The sequence below is a fragment of the Struthio camelus genome, chromosome 2 (genome assembly GCF_040807025.1).
Source record: "Struthio camelus isolate bStrCam1 chromosome 2, bStrCam1.hap1, whole genome shotgun sequence".
In the NCBI taxonomy this organism is placed as follows: domain Eukaryota; kingdom Metazoa; phylum Chordata; class Aves; order Struthioniformes; family Struthionidae; genus Struthio; species Struthio camelus.
The window spans coordinates 98,794,036-98,818,132 of NC_090943.1; the positions used below are offsets into that span (position 1 = coordinate 98,794,036).

A 24,097-nucleotide genomic window follows, 5' to 3' on the forward strand; every position below is an offset into this window, starting at 1 on the left:
CCCCCCAGTCTCCTCCTCTTCCTCCCTCCTCGCCCCGCCAGAACCCCCGGTCACCTGCTCTCCCCCCCCGCCCCGTCCAGGCGCGGACCCCTTCCCGCCGCCCTGCCCCCCCCGCCGGGGGAGGGGGCACTACCCACCCCGAGGTGAGGTCCTGCTGCACGCTCAGCAGCCGCTCCCGCAGCGTCTCCAACATCGTCCCGGCCTTCTGCCGAGGAGAAGGCCAGAAGGGGAGGGACGCCGAGGGGGAGGAGAGAGAGGCGGAGCGCCCAGCTCCCTCCGCTCCTGCGGACGCGGAGAGGGCGGGCGGCTAGCGAGGCAGCGGCCGTTAACTCGCCGCCGCGCTCGCGCTCAACTGTCAACGGAAGCGCCGCCCCCCGCCTTCCGCCGAGAGCCGCTGGCGGCTAGGGGGCGCGGAGCGGTGCGCGACTCCTCACAGAACTGGGGACGGCACAGTGCTACTGGAAAAAGACAAGTCGTCCCCCCCTCCCCCCCGATTTTCGTTCCCAGCAGGCTCATAAAAGCAGGTAGAGCTATATATAAGGCCCAGGACGCTCCAAGGTCAGATTTTGAGAAGCGTTTCGGGTTTCTAATGTTGCAGGTGGAGGTTTTTAAAGAGCACGCAGTAAACTTCTTGGCAGTTCGGGCCCGTCACTGTAATGATTTTGGCATCAACGGTAGTAATGTAAGAGTGAACTCAGGGGTTCATAGTTTCCTGAACCACAGGAAGTTCCACCTAAACCTGAGAAAAAACTTCTTCACTGTGAGGGTGGCAGAGCACTGGACCAGGTTGCCAAGAGAGGTGGTGGAGTCTCCTTCCCTGGAGATATTCAAAACCCGCCTGGACGTGATCCTGGGAAATATGCTGTAGAGGTCCCTGCTTGAGCAGGGAGGTTGGACTAGATGATCTCCAGAGGTCCCTTCCAACCTCAACCATTCGGTGACTCTGTGATTTGCTGCACATTCTTAAACATGTGGAAAAGAAAACCACTAGGTCTCCCTGAGATCGCTGGATTCTTGGGGTAAAGGATAGATAACTTCTAGAAGTCTCTGCTAAGCAGATGGTTGCACTGGAAGTTGTCTACTGGCCCACTATTGTTTTCTTTGGAAATGGCCAGGCTTGTGTAACTGTTAGTGATTCTTAAAAAGAGTGGGGAGAAACCAGGTCATTAGTTATTACAAATAGTAAATAATGTGATTAATGGTTTTATTTATGCTTCTAGATATTATTTATTAGATTGACAACTGTTACTAGTTGTGATGTAAGTAATCTTGAGACAGTTTAAGTAGAAACAGATGTTTCCAGAACAATTGGTCACCCTTTCTAGATGACAATGATTAAAGTCACAGCAATATGGAAAAAATCTCCTACCCTATGTGTTTTCAGTTAATATGTGAGGAACTGGGGCCCAGTATTTAGTTGGATCTGGAAATACTTACATTTCCATTTAACTAAAACTCTTATTTTTACATAAGAATAAAAGCTGTTGATGTTTTTAAGTCAAAATGATTTTATTTGTTACCCAGTTTGGTTTTGATTAAAAAGTCCTGAGTATTTTAAGAATTGTGGAGAGCCCTGAAGTAATTTGTTACAAGAAGAATGTATGCATGGACAAACTGGTGGGTTTGTCATTGGATAGTGTATAAATTACACTTATAGTCTTTCTAGTGTACATCCATGTGAATAGAAAGATGACCACCACAATCCCATTCACTCTCTCCTTGTGTGTGTGGAAGAATATGCGGTCTGTAGATGGTTTCTAATGTGGCTGGTGCAAAAACAGTGTTGCTTTATGGCCCTTGCATGCATTAATAGCCAGCTGCCTGCTAAAATAAAAATGACTGGGTGATTGAAATTCATTTAGGTGGTCTTGAGGTCAGAAAGTCTGTTCTCGTGGCAGAATGTATATGAAGATCTATACAAAAGCATATGACATTTGACGGTATTTTTCTCTGTCTTAGGCTATCAATGTCTGAAGGTGTAGGCTTTTGACTTCCCTGGGTAGTTGTCCAGACCAAAAGCAGAAAGACATGAATCAACAGTTTTGTCCAATGTATTCAAAGCCATGCGTTGTTGACAAAGGCTCTGCAGGCTGGCCTTAGGCAACACATAAGTTATGGGAAGTTAAGTTTTCAGAGAATAAGGCAGGGTTTTTAACTTTTTATTTTCACCTTTCTTTGAGAGAAAGGCACCTGAATTTCTTTTGGTGTACATTTTCAATTTTGTTGTGGGTGTTTTTGTCAATAGTGGCTCTCATAGTTCACAATGAATAAACACTTCCAGAATCTATAGCTTCTTTTTCAGTTTAAAAGACACTATCCTAAAACTGGTATCTTATTTGATTTCACTGCCATCTCTGTGTAGAATCTGGAAGAAGAAATATGTTGAGATAATGCAAATAATCACAGTAGTTCTAGAAATAAAGGACTAGAAGGGACCTCTAAAAGCACATGCCATGCTTGAGGGCAGTGGTAACTGTCCCTCAGTGCTTAGGCTGTGTTGCCTGTCCAAGAACAGGAAGTCCTTCTAGTGGATGTTCCAAAAGGGGTAAGTCTCTAATAGCAAACTAATAAACAAACCAGAGAGTCATTCTTTCTCCTGTAAATCTCTGAATCTGGTACTGTTTGATAAGGGTTCTCACATAATAGGCTGTCATGAATTTGAATCCAAGTTCCAGTTCCCAGATAAGAAACACACAACAATGCTTTGCATACAATTGTAAGTGGTTCAAGTGGTCAGGGAGCAGTGGGGGGTCAGCTGCTCCCTTAGGGCTGGGGAGCTGAGTGCAGCAACTTAGCCAGCAGAGCAGGTGCCTCACCAGTCAGGGCCGGATCCTAAAGTACCCAAGCAAGGTGAGCAGGGAAGGGCCTGAGGTGATAGCCAGGTTCAGCCAAGAGTCCAGATCACCAGGCAATTTCATGGTGATGAGGCTGGCCTGAGATCAAGTTGGAAAGTCAGTCTGCAGGTCAGGATCAGGTTCAGCAAAGGTAAACAGAGTTAGGCACAGTCCAGTGATCACTGGCCAAGTCCGTAGTGACAAGACAGGTCCAAAATCAAGCCAGGAAGTCGGTCCACAGGCACAGCTGGAGACCAGCACTCATACAACGTAGCTCAGACAGAGACTGAAGGCCTGGGCCTGAACTTAAGTGGAACTCCTGGGCCCATGGGCAAAGAGTGTGGGGTAGAAGCCCCAGGTGAGCCTGATGGGGGCCATTAAGTGCCCTCAGGGCCCTTACACGAGGCAATGGAAACTTTGTAAAATTTTGTAACCTTTTATAGCTTCCTGTTAAGAGTTAATCTTCTGAATGAGGCTCTCTAGAAATAACTCCTATGCCAAAGGATACAATACTTGCTTTAGTCTTGTAGCAAATTATTGTCACACATGCATTGTGATGGATGGGGAGAATTAAATCTGAAACGTTGTTAGAAACATCCAAAATAAACTTTAATTGTAAAACTCTCCTACTACTATTTTAATTGATAAAGGCTAAAATGAAAGTGGATATTAAGTTCTCATTCAGTGTTTCTTGCAGGAATTCTACTGCATGCTAGAAACAAAAGTCAGTATTTACCATGGAGCTCTATGTGCCCAAACCTTCAGCAGGGTCAGGTGACATGAGTGGAAGGTTAAATTGAGCAGTACCTCATCAGCACTGTCTGTCTTTGGCTCATTTATCCTGAGGCCACATGACCATTTCTAGCAGCTTCTGAGAGCTCCCTTTTCCAAATTAAACTTTTATAGCTTCCTAATAAGAGTAAATTTCTGCTCTTACCTGTTTGAACTCTTGGAGCTTTAGCAGTGTAATAAAGTGTCTCCAGCTGACACAAAGCTTTTATGTTATCTGAATAGAGAACATCTTTTATTTTTGTCACAATTAAGCAATTTTTTTTTTCCTTTTCTTAGAAACTTGTGAAATAAGATAGAGATAATCTTTGACAAGTTCTGGATGAATAATTCCTGTCCCACAAGTAAAAATGTTCTTAGCTCACTCTATTCTTATTTTTCCATTAGCAACTGTGGACTGATCGATATTTCTTGGTCAACTTCTCTCATTTTCAAAAGGAAATGGAGACCTTTTCATATTACATATATTTTCTATATTACACATAATTACTTATATTTTCTATATTGCACTCTATTAGTAAAAAGTAAAGAGTTATAGACAGTTATATTTTTCTGTATGCATAAAGCAGCTATATTTTAGGTAGGAAAAACTTTATAAGGCTAATTTCCCTTTCTCTGGATGTGGAACAGTTGTATTTGGAAAGGCCTGTGCCTATTTGACTGCAACACAAGGACTGGAGAGATTAGAGTGCTGGCCAGGGACTTAGATGCAGTTCCATTCTTTGTAGGTGACTTTGGACAAGCCATTTGGCTACCCTCCGTATCAGCCAAAGATAGGTAGCCTAACACGAAACCTCTGTTCTGTAAAATCCTGGCAGGGCATATGCTTATGAATACAGCCTACTGCTAGTCACACCGTCTCCCAGGCCTAAAACATTTGAGGAGGTAGCTGTCACACAAACAACAGTTATGGAACTTAATCTTCAGGTTTATAAAGGTTCAGAGATCTACTTTTAGGTGTTAACTTTTTCATGAATAATCTTTTTGACAGCATGAAAGAAAATGTGTTTATATTTCTATATCTAATAAATTTCTAAGGAAAATTTGACGATTGGCTTAGTCTAGACTGAAAGTTCCTATATGCAGTACCCTACACTAAGTTAATAATTTAAAAAGAGAAGAGAATTGAAAATTGATGATCCCAGGTTGGTATGTGGTAAGTGAGACTTAACTGGAGTGCAAAATAAAAAGAGCATATATTACTACACTTTCACTGTTTCTACAAAAGAGACTTCAGAGGAGGCACATCATAGTGATAGAAAGAAGTAATAGCAAAATTTCATGTTGCACTAAATTTAGTGAGCTTCAGGCATCTATCAGTAAATGTGGTCCTACTCTCCCACTGTCCTTACAAATATATCTGGTGACTGGCCACATGATGAATTGCTGCCGTTCTGATCTGTAGGGAAAAATTGGAGCAGGGAGAGTTGGTGGTTTAGCCAAGTTAGGAACCTGAACTAGCCCCTTCTGCAGCTTCTTGATTGCTGGATCTGATGTTGAGGAAGCAGCAGGAGCACCAGGGACAGACCTTTCCAGAGGCAGCCTGTAGCTATACCCACCTAAACGTAGTGGTAGAACTTGTCCTGAAAGGAGTGACTTTCTCAGCATGGCTGTTTCACCTCTCCTCTCCTGAAACCTACCCCAATTCAGTGGGGCTTTCTTATATTTTCTTATCTTCTGTCATGGCTGCATTTAGTCATGGAGGTGGGAACAACAGTTTTGCTTTCACCACTGAATATAGCAAAGCTTGAACACTTTACAGAATGCAAGGCATGGGCTCCTGCTGTCATTCCTTTCCCAAAGTCCTTTCTTCTGCCCTCACTTCATTCCTAGACTTTTCTCTTGCTTTTTTTAAATAGTCAGCTCAGACCACCCCTTTCTGAATGTTGCTGTGATCAGTGAGACAGCTGAAGACGAATTAAACCTCCTGCTGCTGATTGAAGTCTGTCAGGTTTGGGATTGGGTAATAAGACTGTGTGCTGTGATTATTTCTCCACCTACCAGCTTGCAAATGAAAGTTGCGAGTCAAAATGTATTTTCTACTCTTACTAATGTTTTCTGTCTCTATTTCTGTGTTTATGCTAGGAAAGTAGTCTTGTGCTGGATTAGCGATGGCTCCAGACTGCTTCAACTCATTTTGTCTCTTCCCCAGATGGTCGAATTTATACTCTCTTTGACATTATCTAACAGACCACCAAGACAAGATTTTCTTCTGTCAAAATAACTACTAAAAGGAAGGGAACTTCAGAAATAAGGACTTTATTTAAAACTTTTCAATTTGGTTTCTCTCAGTATCTTGAAACTCTTGCACAACTCTGCACTAGTAAATTCTTTAAAGTTAATAAAACAGTTACCTAACAGAAGATGAAGATCATAACTCCAACTGATGAATGTAATTCAGATCAAGTTTGCTGATTTTGAGAAGAAGATAAAATGCAATGTGTGTCTAGCCAGTTCCACTAGAGGGCACAGCTGTGTATAGAAAAACAAAATACAAGACATACTGGTATTCATTTCTCTAGGAGTACATTTATCTCGAATCAGCAAAATATTACTGGTATCTTATTAAGTGCAATTCATAGATTATATCATCTCAGAAGGACACCTTACAAATCTCCTGTTGGTTTGAATGGCATCTGGCTCAATGTGTAGTAGCCACCTCATAAATGACAGTCACAGTATTGCTTACATAAACTCCTTTCTCCTGCTTAAGTGGAATGAGAATGTCTGTGTTACAGTGTTTCTCTCGTATTTTTATGGACAGTGGAGGTGACCTTTCTCTAGAACTCTTAAAATTCCATGGATTTTCAGAGAAAAAGCAGATACAAGAGGCTTGTGCCCCTGCATCCTAGCACAGTACTAGGTTATGCTGTTTCCAGTGACTCATTTATATGAGGGGATGCAGTTAGTAACAGTTAATCTCAAGTGAAGCCATGCTGGTCCTCCTCCTTTGGGAGGAGGATCCGATGGTCTTACGGAAAGCAGTTGTCTGTATTGGGCAGATTTTACCTCTTAACTAGATGACACATCTGTGTAGACTACATAGCTTGTATAACTGATCTTGACACTGTTCTCAAGTTAAAAAGATATGTTAAAGTCTGAATGAATACTCTACAATAATATTTGGAGCAGTAGTAACTGGTGAAACTGTCTGCATATGCAATTTTTGTTGTTCATGTGTGCAATTTTATTTGAGCAGGCATTACATCATATGATTATGTGTTGCCCTAGGCTATAAAGAATATTTGGTTTTGTTGAGAAAAAATTGTATTTTTTCCTTGTCATTGCAATGCCAAAAAATGCTGATGTGAGGTGTAACTATAGCTATCTATACAGGTTGGGGGGGGGACCCCTTAGCAAAGCTTATGTGTTTTGGAGGTATTCCAGGGGGAAACACCTTCTATTGTTATATACTGCATCTGCACTAGGTGGCTCTACTGGTTTCTGTGTGCTGGTTTAAGTGAAGCAGCAGAGAAGGGACTACAAAAATGCTGTGAAAGTGCTGCAGGTGGATGGGATGTGTCATGAGGCGCAAGGGGGTTTAAGTTGAATAAAATGCACATTTCCCCTGTGCTTACTGATCTATTTAAGTTCTTCTGTATTATTTTCTATTTTCTATTAATGTGGCCAAATCCAGCTCCCCTGGATGTCAGAAGCATGGTCTGAGGGAAGTAGTATGAGGCCCAGAGTGAGATTCTTGAACAGTAAGCATACTATGTGTCAGTTTTATTGATCAGAGGCAATTAGCTCAGCCAGACCCAATTAGGATACAGTTTTGGTTTTATACACACAGACATTAATCGCTCATTATCCAAGTGAACTCTAAAGGGAATTACAACAGAGCGACAGAATAAAATGGCTGTCCCTTTGCTGTTAATGTAGGAGTTTTGTAGATTTGTATTTGGTATTAAGCTGCTACTTTCACTGACTTCATCTTACATTAAATCAGCTCTTGTTTGGAGGGATTTTTGTCCTGAACAAGATCTTAATCATCTGTCATTCTGTCCTTTTTGGTGACAAATATCATCCCATGAGTGGATTTAATTGCTTTTTTTTTTTCTTTTCCATTAACTCCTCCCCTTTGTTTGCTCCTCTTGCTTAAGGGAATTTCTGTTGAACCCTCCTGGCTGACTGCCTAATATTTGGCTAATAACTCTGTGCAGTTGTCAACTTTATAGTTTTTCACTGTTTAAGATGGAATCCTTCTTCCTCAGTTTATATGAGTGCTATTTACTAGTCCGTTATGCATAGATAATAATCCACTCATGCTGTAAGAAGCTTGGAGACAAGGTGCTGTTTGTAATAGCACATGTGATAATATTAATATTACGGACTTGCTCACATCTGCCTTGGTGTTGCAAAGTTACCTTAAGTATATAAACAATTTGTTGAATGGGAAGAAAATACATTTTACGATTATCATTCCATATATCTGGATTATCTTATTTGCTTGGAATGCCACCCTATGACCTTTTATGACCTTATTTATACTTAATTTTTAAGTCATTTGTACAACTTTTGGAAGTTGACTCTACTTCTATTGCCTGTACACTGCAGGCATGTATCTTTGAAAGTGGAAGTTGCCCCAGATTTTATATGGAAGACTAAGCTAAAAATGTGGTCCTTTGACTGTCACTGTAATAGCATTCTTACTATCATGTTGTGGTATTGTTTTAATCAGACAGTGCTATGTCCTTTTGCTTCCTCTAGATCTCTATGTCTCTATGACTGATTCAGTAATTTCAAATTAGCTCAGTTGATATTGTGCTGGGGATTCTGAAACTGCTTTCTGAATATTACAGAGTGAAGATTTAAATATATATGAGTATACAAAATTTTAATTATTAAGCAGTTACTGATGGAATTGCTATATAACTAGAAATCAGATCTTTTCAAAGTTCCCAGCCTTAAGTATTCATATTAGTCAAAAGCTTTCTGTCAATATGAAATTCCATGCTTTTTTCTACAAAGAGCCTAAATATGTGTAAGAAGAAAAGAATGATGTAATATACATAATATTTTATGTATGTTGATATATGTGTGTGTGTGTGTGTATAATTGAATGTCATGAATTTTTCTAATAACTTTCACTTTTATGACAGAGGAAAATCTTAGCTATATAATTTATTCCAGAGACTTATTTTTTCTTCTCCAAAGCTTACTGGATTTTAAATAAACCATTCAGTGCCTTTGCATGATCAGGTGGGCTAAATAACAAATATTGAGAGGAAGAAAACAATCCTACTTTATTTACTAAAATTTACTATTTTTACTGACTTCATGTGACACAAGTTTATATGTACATTTTGATGATGATATCAGTGCATTCTGTTATTACCAGATTAACAGTACCTCACCTATTTTCATTCATTTTCTTGTTTGAAAATGCTTTTCGAAAGTTCTGACTTTACGTTACCTTGGTACTACTATAAAGCAGAACAACTTGTTTTTCATTCCACAAATAAACAACAACAAATAAAGCATAGACTCTTTTCTCCACAGAAAAATGTATCTTATTATAGATAAACCATCACTTAAAGATATTTAGACTAAAAGGCGGGAATCAGACGTTGTAGTACATATGCATCTTCTGCATAAGAGATTCATACATTCCTTTATCCCAGGCAAAATCTTCAGCTCTAAGATACCTGAATAAGTTATTCTCTGAACAGAGGAACTAGGGAAATTTTTTAAATGAATTGTTCATCTCTCAGTCCCTCCCATCCTCGGTGCTCAAGTAACTTCTCCCAGCTCCTTCCCATGTTGTTTACCAGTTTGGCTGAGAAACTGGCAACATGTGCTGCTTCTGAAGTAAGTGTGTGCTGATTGCCTGTTCATTATATCCATGCTGATTGGCCTACTCGCTGAACTGTACCTGGCTTATCTTAGTGGTAGCGCTAATTTTGGTCCATCTCAAGTGATTAGTTTTCACACAATGTGTAGAAACTTACTGTCTTTGAGAATGGAGTGTCGCTCTGAAGTCTGAATCTGCTCAGTGGGCTCACAGGTTCATGAAGGGGATGCCTGACAGCACGCTTGCATAAGTCTCGCTTCTTTGGGAAGCTAGGTTCAAAATTATTGTCATATTATAATCATGCCTCTGGAAGAAAAAAAAAAGAACGTGCAAGTCCATCAAAGGTAATAAAATTATCGGAACTATTAGATGTTCTAACTAAAAGTAGTCAGGGCAACATAACTAGTTTTAACTGATCAATTTTATAATGTCCTTAGAGGAAGAACCGTTTGCCAAGTTTTGATACCTATTGAAGTTAATGAGGTTTACGTAAGTGTAACTGAACAGAATATAGCTTTGCAAAACTATTATACTGTCTTTCCTGGAGTAAGGGGAAGATGAATCCAGATGCAGCACAGTAAAATAGTCAGCTTATAACCACATATATCTCTCTGTGAATTTTAAAAGTTGCATGAGCTTAAAAGCTTAGGTGGTGTATGGTCTCATCCACAGCGGTGTAGGCACAGGGCAGATTTTTTCATTCTTCTTAACAAAACTCTTCTCATGAAGAAACACATTCAGACTTGAAATGTTAAAGCAGACACCTTTTTTCTATGCCAGCTTGCACCTACAATGCCTGTGTGTATAAGATGTTGTTATTATTTGTTCATTAAGCACTTACGTTAAGTGATTTCAAGGCACTACATTCCACACATTAAAGAAAGAATTCTTGCTATTTGCAGTGACCCTAAAGTCCTTCTCATCTCCTCTGGAGCAGGGGAGCCATCTAGCAGAAATTCATCAGCCTGAGCAGTCTGACAGGTGAACAAGGTTCCTGCTGGGCAGTTTCAGTGAATAAAGACATTCTTCTGTCAATTACATCCTGTCAAATTGGCATTTATCATTTGAACCTGTTTTCTCAGAAATTTTCCAACCAGCTCTTGTAAACAAGAAAAAGAGTGGAGTTTAATATTAATATTCCTTAATTTATTTATAGCTGTGCCTTCTTTTAAGAAATGAAAGTTATATTTTCTTACTTTCATATATCACAGAGCTTGGTTGAGTTCACTGCATTTATGAACTGTTCAAGTTATCTGATTTAAGAAGCAGGATTCACCAGCCCTTGAACAAAATTGCTTTACCATTTATAAATTGTAGCAGTTATCTATGATACACTGAAGCAGGTTGATAGTGGAAAAATTATGCTTTGTCTCAGCTTACCTAAAGAAGACTGCTGTCAACAAAGCAAACCTGAGTTTAAGGCACAGTCACTGTTATGAAAGCTCTTCAAAGAAACATGCAGATCGGAGCTGAAGTAACAGATGTTTGCTGTTTTATGGGAATAAGGTGGTTTAATTTTGTGTTTCTCGTTCTTTTCCTTCCTATAACACTAAAATACTAGTAGTCATAACTATGTCACAATAAATACGTCTTTATGGCATGGCAAGGACTCTTTGTAGCTGAAATAGTGAAGGTAATCACTCAGAAATGACATTTAGAGGCTTCCCAGTTTCTATTTTTCTTTTCTCTGGAAATGCAAGACTTTTTATATGATAATCCTTTTAGAAAAATGGGACCCAACCACATCCCAGTTCCCAGGTGTACAAATTCATTTCCTCATTTCTACAATCCTCATTTCCTACAATACATTGTAGATTTAAAACCAACTAATTTGTCACTGTATACATTAAATATTTCCATCCCACACACTCAAATGTGTACTTCTTCAGGCAGTTAGGGGAGGTTATACTATAGCCAGGAGCCCACAGAGAGAAAGGCACAGTCCCATAGCTCTCACTGACTTCAATGAGAATTATGATAGCGGAAAAACAGCAGAACAAGACCTGTTTCTCACCGGCCTGGTAAACTGTTCTCTGTTCCACCCATCCACCTTGGTGTTGGACAATAATCATGCTCCTATTTTTGTACAAGCACTGGGGACTTACACACTTTTAACCATCCTAGCTCATTAGCGATTGCAGGCAAATGCTATGAACTTTCTGCACACAGATATACTGTTTGATGCTCTGCTTCTGTGGTGGCATCTAACAGGCCAAGCGCTCTAGCCACCCAGGCATCCTGTTGTCTCAGTGAACATCTTGCTTGTCCTGCTCAGCACAAACAAAGCAGTTTAAATGGAAATTGAGGACAGGTAAGCAGAGATTAACTAGGTCTAGACCTTCTAACTGAACTAAAGTTAACGACACTTTCAAAAAAGAGTGCGGAGGTTTTGAGTTTTCTCTCTCTGCTTCTTTTAGACACTTGGAAAAAAAGCCAAAATCAGAACTGCCAGTGAGGTACAAACTATAAGCACTTTTGCAAGGTAATTTTGAGAGCTTATATGACACTAGGACTGTCATGGTTAAACTGAATAAATGAAATATACTAGCTTTAGCTGTCAACATATGTAGCAGTTGTTTAAAGTAGATTCACTGCTGGATAATGAATACTGAAAGCTGCAGCCTGCTATTACTATCCATGTTCACAAAGGGAAAGATTTAAGAAAAAGGCTCCAATTTAGCAAAAAGCTGATGAATATTAGATTGTGCCTGATGTTCAACCACTATAACCTTTTATAACTCCACTGAAGTTAGCATCATTTAGAAAAGCTGAAGATCTGACTGATTATTCCTAGTTAGCTGGAGTTTTTCTGCACTGGAAATTCTCAGAGACGGTGTGCACTACTGACATTCTCATTAAATCATGCAATTTAATGATGTTAACAATAACAAAGTTGTTAGTTATTGGGGTGAATGAAGGAACATTCTCACTGACATCCAAAACGAAACGATTCCCTCTTCTTTTGGAAACTGGAATTTGTAATGCGTACTATTTTTTATCAAATTCATCTATGGTAATAATTATTAAGGAGAAAGGCATAGCGAGGTTGGCTGATTGTAACGCAAAGAGCGTAGTCTACTACTTCTAATTCATCCCAAAGGATGAAACTCTCTGATGATGGCACTAGCATGCTTACGGCTGCTAGACTGCTACTTTTAAACATCTTTATTTTGAAGGAATTATGTTTATGGGAGATTAAATTATTAATTTGGAATGCTCAGCAGCTTTTTATTGCAGCTACTGTTTGCTTTCTTTTTGGCATTAATTTTGGCCTTTAAAGCTACAAGTATTGAAATCTAGTAACAGATATTCTCTCTTACCTGGAACAAATTATATTTCTATGGATGGAATCTGTGGGCCCAATCCTGCAAATCTGCAAAAATGCTTCTATTCAGATTTGTTTCAATATGATGATTTATTTGGATAAGAAAGGCATTGCTATTGCTCCTGTTCTGCTGTGTAATGGAAGCAAATTTTTCACTTCTATCTTAGTTCCTCTATAGCTAACACTGAGAGAATGATACAGATCTTCAGCCTCTCTTAGGATTCCTAGAATGTGTTCCAAATACTTGAGTTGAGGATTGGGATACACAGCAACATCTTCTATTTTGGATGTTATCCTCAGTTCTGAACAGAAGTCTAGCTGAGGAGGCTGACAACCTGCTTCCCTTACTCTACTCCTTAACGATACTGCTTCCAAATTCTGTTCCTCATTATTTCTTTAGCAACATGCTAACATTCAAATACAAATGTAGTATCCATAGCTTATCTGAGGACTGATCTCTTTCCTATTCAAAGCCCCTCCTAATTAATTCTCTCTTCCCCTGTCTTGCTATGTGGAGGTCTTTACATTTTAATGTCAAAATACTTGTTTCTGGCATTTTGACTGGTGTGATGACAAACTAAAACAGATGGCTGTACTTGCTTAGTGAGAAATGCCAAGTACAATCCATGTGAAACTCCACAGTCAGTGGACTTTTAAGTGAGAAAAATTTTGAAAAAATATCAGCCCCAGGTCAGTGAGAGGTTAGTGATAACAAAGCCGGTGAGGAAAGGTTGTATCTCAGGCTGTTGGGTCAGAAAGAGCAGAGAACAGGAGTATAACTCACCTTTTCATATTTTATATGTAACTACCTGCTAAAGTTAATGGAGACTGCTCAGGTAGCTTCAAAAAAGCAGCCTCAAAAAGTTCTGGAAATGGGTGGTCAAGAAAAGAAGATGCCTGGGACATTGCCTCTCTTGGTTCTAAAGGCACAGTCAGGCGCTCTCCTCTCCCAGTTGTTGGTTCCTGTGGGCTTAGCAGGGAGATACCAAAGGATGGATTAGTGTAGGACCAGGACTGGCAGGACGATTGAGAGCAGGGCCACACTATGCCAGACTTAGTGCAAATGCAGCATAGTAGGCTGTTTAGCTGATGAGCTCATTCTCTAAACAAAAAAAAAAAAAAAAAAAACAAAGGATGAGAAGAAAGTACTGTAATTTACAGGCCGGGGTGTGGCTGCAGGTTACTTGGCATTTTTACAGTGGAGAAGTGGGATTCTTCAATGAATCTTTCAGGTGAAATTAACTCAGGAGGAGTTCCTAAAAAGGAAGATGAGAAAGTGAAGAGAGAGAACAGGAGCAGGAGTTGAGGGAGAAAATGAATGTCTGTACAAGCCGTTCAGCACCATACAGGAGTAACAGTATCCAGAGCAAAAACTAGTGTGAAGAACGTGATTTCCAGAAGTCCCCACTGCAGCATCTTCTCAGGATGTTTCTTGTTTACTTCTGCCAACTGGGCCAGAGTTTGGACAGCTAAGTTTGAGAGAGAATAGGATCAGAAAAGAAAAGGTGACCTTGATCCAGAACAAAAGTATAAATACATGCATAAAACAAAAAAAAGGCTCAATCCCATAACCAATTGGAGGAATAAGAAGGAAAATGGTTAAAAATGTATTTCTTGTTTAGGATAAGACTAGCAAGAAAATTTGATGAGTTACAAGAGTTTTATATTGGTTTTCTATTAGTCCCATGCAGAGGGAAAGGCTGAAGTGTGATCTCGTCTCTGATTCCATGCCTGAGAATCCACACAGGGGTAGAATAGAAACGAGGCCTAGAAAGGTGGACCAGTTGGAGCTAAGCGATTTGAGGAGGAAAATGGCCAACAAGATTGCACATCATCCAAAAACAGCAAAAATGAAGCTTGACAAGAAATGGAGGAACTAAGGTAGAGACAAACTGCCCTGGGAAAGAAAAGTAGGCCTTTCAAACCATACACAGAATTCATGAGCTGGAGAAGCATGCAGAGTCTGAAACAGCCTGAGCAAGGGATGCACCAGTAGCAAGCAGTTTAACAGCAGTATGATCAAGCTGTCAAGCTCAGTGCAAGGAAAGAGAATGGCAAAGTATTGAGTTCCACATACAGTGTACAATGTATCATTTTCTTCTCAAGTGTTGTGAAAGGGGATTTAAATTTAGCTCATGAAGGGTTTGCAGGTTTAATCACATAACAGCTGAAAGAAATAAAATGCCTTTTCCTTGCAGCTGGGAGTCCTGGACAAAAGAAAGACATGAGAAGGTCAAGTAAAGAGTCTAAAGGTTTTGCTAGAGTAATTTTGTTATTTCCTCATGAAAAGTGTAGAAATAAATATAGGGAAACTTAGAAAACCAATACTAAATTTGTAGTCTGAGCTGAAGAATCTTTTGGGAAATAGATGTCTGGAAGTGGTGAAGTGGTGGTCCTTTTACTGTAGAGAAAGCTTTTGGGTAAATGGCAATGAGTTTTGAGTTACAACCCCAACTTGAAGGTTTGATTGGTAGTCCGGGGCTTCAGAAGGGTAACAAAAGCACTTGTGTACAGTTAGCCACTGGCAACTTGGCAGAGAATCTTTTAGCAAAATCCTAACTCAGAGGGGTTTTTGGAGCTTTGTGCTCCAAACTGAAAACCACTAACTGAAATGCAGTAAAGAGTAATTGGCAAGTCAAGCGTTTGAAGGTGTTAGAATAGTGCTGCCAGCGTAGCTACTGAATTTGTTACCTATCCAAAAACAAGTCACCAACATGATGGTTTTGGCGAGAGTCTACTGGAGCCCATTTGCCAAATACTTTTTACAGAGCTGTGCTCTTTTATTCTTGTGAGCAATGGTTATAGCACTCTTACAGCGTCATGGACTATCTCAGAAGAAAGACTATGTAAGAATACCATGTAAGCTTGTGTTTGGGCCATTCAGGTAAAAGAGGTTATACTCTATGCCTTATTTAGGGCAAGCATTCAAACTGTATTGGCTAAATTAGCTTTTCTCAGAAAACTTTAATGCATGCATAGCTGCTTTTCTCTTTTGTATTACATTAAAATTTAAAAAAAAAAAGCAAGTTTTCAAGATCTGGGGCTAAGAAGTGAACGTTAAGAACCAAATATTTGGAGATTGTTCCATAATAAGATTTAAAATCCTATAAATAGGTTTAATCTTTGGACAACCTTAATTTATGTCCTCCCCACTTTGTATCTGATGTGATGAAGCAGTCCTTTGCTTTTTTTTGATGTTAAGACAAAAATAAAGCTGATTAAACTAATTAGAAGGTCTAAACTTCACGTGGGAATTAGAAAACTGTCTAAATACATACTTTGTTTTCCTTTATACAAGGCATCCTGCCTGAACCCATGAATAAGTAAGATTTAAAGGTAGTTACAGAAGTGTTTTAAAATCTTGACCAATATATTTAGAGTAGTAACCTGCGTAAGGAGTTTGTCAACTTGAAATTTAGGCATTGCAAAAATGTGTGCAGGTTTAGCTGCTACATTGTCTTCAAGTCTCACTGTGAATGCTGACCTTTAGACTCATATTTTCCATATCATTTATTTTTCTCCTCCCGCTTTGTTGGAGTCAAAGAAAGAGAGTAAAGTAGCTGCCAAAGGAAAACAGAAAACATGACCATACACTTAGCACCCTCAGTTTCATAAAATAAAATGTCCTAGAAACTCTGAACGCTTTCAAGGGTGAGCAACTTTGCTCCTGTGAATATTCCCTTTTAGAAAGTTCAGTGGGTATGTTTTTGCAAAACTAGGCAAAGTGGTGTGGTACATTTTTTTCTTTGACTAGCTTTTTAATATAGAGTTTATTCCCACTCAGTTTTTCAATTACTTTTCCCGTTAACCTGAGGTACTTGAAATGTTTGTGGAGGCATGGTTACCATCCGCTTGTTTAATCTAGGCTACAAATGTTTTGCTCTGCCATAAAGCAGTGGTAAAGCAAAAAAGTTTTAAAAGCCAATTGTAAACTGGGTGCTACTTTTAACATCAACAGAAAAAAGTAAAAAGAAAATGAAGAAAAAAAGAGCTGAAGTGAGTGTGATCTAAAATGTTTTAAAATTACAGCTGAATATATTTTAACCTGCCAGAGTGGAATTCAAGACTCTATTTCTCTTGCAAAATTTTATCACCTACTACCAATTTCTTTTGAAAACAGAATAGGGAGTCAAAGTCCTTAAAATACATAAATGTTTGTGATATTTCGCTGGATGTGTTATCTCAAGCACAGAATTTCAAACTGTGTAGGCCCAGTAGGGAAGTGAAAGGCTTACAGAGCAATTGGAGAATTTAGCTGAGCTGAAAATAATTATTTGGATTTTTCAGCCCTGCAAAGAAGAAGGATTAGTAATATGATATCCTGTTGAATTCTGTTGCAAAGAGGCTGTGACACTAACAGTCAGGAAGAAGAGCTTTAAACAAAGTGCTGAAATAGCAAAATACCTACCCGGCACAGCACAGAGTGAGGCAGAAATACCTGAGCTGGCTCTGAGCAAGCTACTGTGGTCCCTAAGCACTAGGCAAAGAGTGCAGCAAGGCAGACATGTTCCCAGCGTGGGTTGGCCTGAGTGGATCTGGGTGCTTACACAGCAGTACTGTATCTAGTTTCACAGTAAGTTGGTTTATCTCTCTCTGCCATGGCATTACACTGTGTACATAAATCCTAAGGAGAGTAGTTTTTCTGTACTGCAGTTTCTTTGAGGGGAAATAGTAAAATTGAGTGCAGTTCATTTTATTTTAAATGTTTACAAAGTCGATGTTTGTATTTCAATTTAACTGTTAAGTTGGGCTAAAAAAAAAGCCAAACTAGTGAGGACAAATCTTGTTTTAGGGAAGAACGATCCTTTCCTTGTTCTTTTCTCTTTCTGTCAAGAACATGCACGTTGATGTTTCTGGAAGGGAGTAATCACAGATACAAAGGGAAATTTCCCTTTGCAAAGTTCAGCAGTTTCAGGATTGCTTGCTTTTGTATTTAGCAGGACTTTGAGTTAGGTCAGGTTTTCGTTCTTCTGTGGGTTGCACCCCAAATAAATGACCTTTGACTGGCTTAACATCAACGGGCTGTTTGTGGCAGTGTCACACAACGAAGTATTGTAACTCTCAGTGGATACATCAAAGGAGATAGTTTTGTTATTGCTTATTATTATTTTGTTACTATGTTAGGGAGTTTACCTCTATTCCTTCCTTTTATTTTAACTGCCTCTTCTCCTCTGCCCTGGATGTATAATACAGCTTTTTCTTTGATTATTGTGACCTGGTTTTAATTCATTTCTCTCTGGAAGGTGCTTTTATTTGCCTTTAACACAAAAGATTCTGCGTGTCTTTGAAACTGCAAGATGCTTGACATGGCATGGATGAGGAAAATCATAACACATCTTTTGGAGAGGAGTAATAAGAGGAAGTCCATGGCAGAAACACAGTTTGGGAAGTGAAGTTGAATGGCTTGGGAAATGACATTGGACTGTTTTGGCATTTAAAGAGTCTCCCATTTAATATATGTCTCTTATGTCAAACACCATTCTATCAACTAGTATATTTATGGGAAAAGTCTTTGAAACAAACCCAGCATCACAGGAAAAAAAAAAAAAAAAGGTCCAGGTCTCTTCAGAGGATTGTTTAGAGAACTGAATTTCCATTGGTGGAAGCTCATGAATGCACTGAATTGCCTTTACAGAATATAGCAGCTGAATAACAACTACACTGATTGAGCTAAATCATGTTTTGTTAATATGTACATTACTAGGGATAGAATGCTGCATCCAAAGACTGAAGCATTCACTAACAAGTGATGATTCTACTTGCTACAAGAAAAATACTTTTCTTTTATAATAACATACAAATCCTGATTTCCATGGTTTTAGTTTATTTTATTATATTTTGCAAAATTACCCAGATTTTCTTACAGATTAATATTCTATGTGTCATTTTCTGCATAATCTGATTCTACTCAGCTGGCTTTGTCTCTTTGTCAAAATTTTCTGAAAAAATATTACATGTCAAAGAGCTTTCAAAATTCAAGAAGCTAAGATGTTTTGTAATCTCTTCACGAGTGGAAAATGTATTTGATGAAATCAAATAGAGCTACCGTCTGAAACATGAATTCTTTTTAGACTTTAAAGTTTCACCATTTGTTACAGCTTCATAAAATTCTTATAAAGTATCCGTGATAACAAGTGACTCCATCTACACTATGGACTTATGGTTTCTGTCTCTGAAGTTATCTTTTTGAACTCTCTAAATGAATTGCTAAACTTGTTGGGAAGAAAAGTGGTAACGCAGTGTCAACTCAGAAAGTCACTGTTAGGTGCACCTTTTTACAAGTGACATTAGTTGTGAAAAGGCAATACAGCTAGCACTACAATCTCTCATAAATGACTTCCCCTCTGTAGGGGCTTATTAACTAATTATATACTAATATTAGCAGGATGATCAAGTTTTATGTAGTTTCCTAGCTTCCTGAGTATGTATTTGATTGACATGGTCAGGCTTTCATAGAACAGCATCTCAAGTATGTCAGTGTAAATCCAGAGCAATGTAAGTTTTTCAGTTTAGGCTATGGCATATGAAACTAGCTCATAATTTAGAGGATATTTAATGTTTGATTTTAGTCCAGAACATGTAACAGCTTTTATTTATTTATCTTTTAATTATTACTATTAAGTAGAAGGCAAACAGGAAAGGAAATGGAGAAAAACATCACTAGCTTTTTAGTAGAGGTTTAAAACACTGTACAAGGTGGAAGGCATGGGAAAAAAATACAGCTATATGTTTCTTTTTCAAAACTATTCTATTGATTTATGTATACTGAAGCAATATGTACTTTTACCTTCCTTTTCCTTCATTGAAAGCTATAATTTCTAGAATGAGAGATCAGCCTAACAAGAATGCATATTTAGCATTAGGCAATTAAATGAAGTAGAAATAAAATGGAGTTATCATGATCAGCGAGTCTGTTCTGGTGACTTACTTTCTTCATCAGTCCTCAGTGAAAACCTTTACAAGAATTAGTCCTGTGTTTGGATACTGTTGCATTTTTGCATTTTAGTTTAGTTTAACATGCTAATTCAAATGCCCTTTAAGTAACAAGCAGTGCATTAAACATCCTGTTTGTTCTCTTTCAGGTTTTCTTTATGTATCCTAACTGATACATAAGTTGAAAGCTTCATTCAGTTAAGAAACTAAACAATGGCTGTAATCCTCAACTTATTTTTGGAAAAACCCTTGTCTGATAATTTCAGAAAAGCCATTTCTCCTGTCTTCTTGCCAGAGGCAGGTGAAGTTTATGCAAATGGCAATCTGAATGCTGGCTGTGAGTTAATAATGGGGGTGGTCTCGACTCAGAGCAAAATAACTGGAGGGCATTAGTAATACGACAATCTACAAAAAGAAAATGCCAGTTATTACTGTGTTCTTACCTAAACAATTTAAGTGCTATTAATATTTTATAGTTAAAATTATATTTTATTTCACCCATCATAACTGGAAAACCCAAACAAATCTCAACAGTTGTAGAAGAAAAAAACACCTGAACCAAAAGTTATATATTTCAATCAATAAACTGGTTATTGGTTTGGGTTCTGGAAAGCATTTACCACCTGTAATCATCTCCAGATGCTATATGTTTGTCTAAGGCAATCCATCTGAGTCTTCAAAAAATGAAGCAACAGAAGTGTCGCATACAGGGCCAACTACATGCTAGGGTGTCTTCTAAGTTTGGTTTTGTGCTGTACAGGAAGACATACATACCTTTTCCCATGATTGTGAAATTATATTAATGACCCAATTCTGAAGTTTTCATTCGGGCTTGTTGTACTAAAGTAGAATTTTGCCCAAAGACTGAGCAAGAAAGATCACATGTTAAAAGTGAAAATACAGTTAGCAGAACTGCAAGAATAATAGTGGATAACTTGTCTGTGCTGGAAAATATATTGTGAATTTTTCATGATGTTTGTTATCTCTCCTTAAAATCAGCATAAAGTAAAGTTTCTCCAAATACCCAATGTCTTCCACATCATAACCAAGACCAGAATTAGTTAAGGATAATTAAGCCAGTCAGAAGCATAGTGGAAACACATGTTCACTGGTAAAAAAATGAACTTTAAGCCAAGTGTCTGGTATCTGCTTACTGACAGGAATGGGGGTATCTTATCAATGCATAACTAATAATATTTGTAGCATCATAAAGTATGACCGTGTTACTCTGATCAGACTTCACATTACTGCATGTCTTCTTGAAGGATACTTAACTGTATATTCCTAAAAACTGAATAGAACAAGCTAATATCACTCTTAATTTCAGAGAGAATAATGGTATCAGTGTAAATTAGACTGCTTTACTGAGATGTTATTATGCAATAGTTGTTACTTGCATTTGTTTCTGTAAGGTGAAAAGTTTTGAAGGTTCCAGAAGCAAAGGTATACAAGAACTACTGCTTTGTTATTTCCTCAGTGCCTGTTTGCACACTTCGTTTGGTCTGTTCATTTTCTGTCCATATCAACAAAGGAACAGAACTACAAAACACTTCCACATTGGCTAGGATTAGTGGAGATGAAACCCAATTCCTGTTTTTGCTTTCTGGATCAAATTTAGAGATCACACATAAAGGTTGCAAGTTATTTGTAGATGCATGGTCTTCAGCTATTCTCCAGATGCATAGGTCGTGTGGTATAGCAGCAGCACAGGTTTTTCTTTCAACTTTATTAACCAGTATTATGTGCAGGCATAGGAAGTTCTCAGAATCTGTCCAGTTCTTATACTGCAAGGTGTTGAAGAACGGTAGATCCTGCTAGCTGACTGATCTGATAGCATTTATTCTCTGTTGGAAAACCTTTATACCAATACAATAAGAAAGAAGAGAACATCCCTGCTGCCTAAAGAATGTACTAAAAATCTGCTGTGGCCCTCCTGTCTGGATTGAAGAATTACATGCATGTTTTATTTCCACTTGCTTTGTTAATGCGGTTAGCCTGTACTTTGGTCATGCCATGTAGTGTTTATCTGCAGAGTGTATTGAAAACAATAGGATTCATGCAGAAAGAAAGATGCATCATGCTAGAGCAACATCTGTCAGTGCAGAAATCTTGAAAACTGTATTCCTCAGGGCGAAGAGGAGAGTAAAAGGTAGAATGGGCTTTGGAGCCTTCTGAATACTAGTTGTAGCCCCACCTTGTCCTCTTACCGAGAGATATGAAGAGCACTCATACTAAATACCTTCAGTATATCATAACAAGAAACAAAATATCTTGTGTAGGTGCTTCACTGTCCCAGCTAATAAACTGTTCTAATTCTAGGCTTTTTTTCCCTGCTTCCTGGTGCATAATTAGGTGGGACAAAAATAAGTTGATTTCTAGATGTCATCTCTTGCAGAATTTAAATATGAACTAAAGAGCAAACCCAACAACCAGAACCATGAATACAAATATTTGTAGCTGTTTTGCATTTTCATATTATCTTCTCACTCAAACAGGATCAGAAGATATTAGACAACTCATTTCAGAATTTAAAAGCTTGCAAATGCTTGCAAAAGCAGGTGGCTCTAAGAAGTACATATTTTTCTTAAGACACCTCTAGTACCTTAACAGAGAGCCCAGAGCACTTACAAAAAAAACCATAATGCAAATAAAACACGCAAAAAGTGAAGAAAAACTTAAGTGCATTTTCACTACCCATGTATTGCTTCTTTTCCTTTATAATGCTTTGTGGCTATCAGAGGGGGCTTTTAGTCCCTTAGAAATAATTCTAGAGCAACACAAGCCTCTGCACTTTAAGTATCTCTACATTAAATGTAATTAAATTGAACAACCTCAGCTTTTTTCTGAAGAGCTTGCAGAATCAGGCAAATAGGACATCGTATTCAAATTACGGAAGACTCTGCACAGGCCCCAACATTCTCATCATGGGTACATGAAAGCTGCCCAAAAGCATCAAATAGATCAGTTTCTGAGTGGCACTTCTCAGAGTTCTCCAAAATAACAATGAAATGGACTTATCCAATGTCAAGAATAGCTCCAACAAAATACAACAAAATGATGCAGGAAAATAATTCCCTGCAGTTATATTAAGGTCGAACAGAATTGGAAACAACTAATACTTTGCATTGGAGCTTAAATCATATGAATCCCAAACCTGTCTTAATCTTACCTTTCCACTCCCTTGCTTTCTGTCCCATTTGGGAAGGTACACAGCTTTGGTGGTTCAGGAAAGAAGAAGCCATCATCCTCCCAGAGCTCTAGGAGAGAGATTTCTCTTGGAGTCTGTGCAAGAATTCAACAGAGAAGGAAAGGCACTTTGGAATTTCTTTGTTGTATATCCAAGCAAGGGCCCAAGTATCTGGTACTTGAGCTAGTTCGTTCAGAAATAGCTTGAGTATCCATGGCAGTGAATAACACATTGTAAAGATACCCCAGTTGTTTGGAAAAATAGGAGTTTAGGAGTTCAGTTATGTGTGGGTACTCCAGAAGTAAATGTTTGCAGGGGAAAAATACATTGTAATAATTAATGGATCTCATTTTCTCATAATGGTATTCCAAACCGTACTACAGCTTTATCTGTTTTAGTGCAGTGTAGTGTAAGCTGGGAGTGAGCTTTTGAAGTTAATCTCCCAATTGTCCCCACTTACCATGCACTTCACATTGCAGAGCAGTTCCAGAGTATGTGAGCTGAATTCCTTTTTTAATGAAAGTAAACCCAAGGATACAGTCAAAGAATGCACTTGGTACACTTCACTAATGAGCATGCAGCCCTCGGAACCAGATTAGAGCTAGACCACAGTAGTGTCCTCAAGATGCATGTACTGCAGATGCCAGGTCCTCAGCACCCACTGTTAACATCCAGATTGTACTGCACCTCACAACTTGCTAGTATAGAAATAGCCACTTAGTACCAGCCTTGTGAAGAAAAGGTCTTATGAACAGCAGTGTGACAGAAAACCTGCAGTCATGCATAGTTTTTTAAGGAAGGAGTTTTAACAGTGGGCTTCCCACTTATTATATTGCCCATGAAACTAAGTCAGAGAAGCATAAACTGACTGAAGAACTGATCTGCGTTTTTTTTTTTTGTTTGTTCCATTTATTTTTAATTGCTGCATGTTTTGTATAATAATGCTGTAATAATGACAAACTCCCTTTTACGAGATATTGCACTTCATTTTTTCCAACCATCAGCTTTACTCCTTCCTCTTCCACACATCCTGCATAAAATGTTGTGTTCATTTTTTCTCAGTGTGTGGCACTAGGGTTCTCTATTTTTTTAAGACCAAGTCCTTCAGGAATAAAATTTCCAGGATCCTGTGGGTCTTCAGTGTAATTCATTTACCATGTAACCCAAATAACGTTCTTGATGCACTTTCAGCAACCTAAGCATGCATTTCATGCTCGCTTGAGGGGATCCAAGAG

At 38.5% G+C, this 24,097-nt stretch overlaps 1 protein-coding gene and 2 long non-coding RNA genes across 8 annotated transcripts in view; 1 reads left to right on the forward strand and 2 right to left on the reverse strand.

The window, feature by feature from the left end:
* DTNBP1 (dystrobrevin binding protein 1) overlaps nucleotides 1–369 on the reverse strand; it is a 75,531-nt gene extending 75,162 nt beyond the window's left edge. Inside the window, exon 1 of the mRNA XM_068931746.1 lies at nucleotides 138–369. Within this exon, the coding sequence (XP_068787847.1) occupies nucleotides 138–193 (56 nt within the window). The 5' untranslated portion in view covers nucleotides 194–369. The remainder of the gene's footprint in view (nucleotides 1–137) is intronic.
* Nucleotides 370–376: 7 nt separating this feature from the next.
* The window catches only part of LOC104146069 (uncharacterized), a 488,271-nt gene continuing 464,550 nt past the window's right edge, over nucleotides 377–24,097 (forward strand). For 4 of the 6 annotated variants that reach the window (XR_011139055.1, XR_011139059.1, XR_011139058.1 and 1 more), the window contains exon 1: nucleotides 377–524. This is a non-coding gene — a long non-coding RNA (uncharacterized lncRNA). Of the gene's footprint in view, nucleotides 559–24,097 lie in introns of all 6 variants that reach the window. The other 2 variants (XR_011139057.1, XR_011139054.1) reach the window with 2 other exon arrangements.
* Nucleotides 5,713–23,168, reverse strand: LOC138065975 (uncharacterized). The gene is made up of 3 exons (XR_011139060.1): nucleotides 22,845–23,168; nucleotides 9,575–9,723; nucleotides 5,713–6,095 (listed from the first exon to the last, which is right to left on the reverse strand). It is a non-coding gene; the product is annotated as an uncharacterized lncRNA (long non-coding RNA).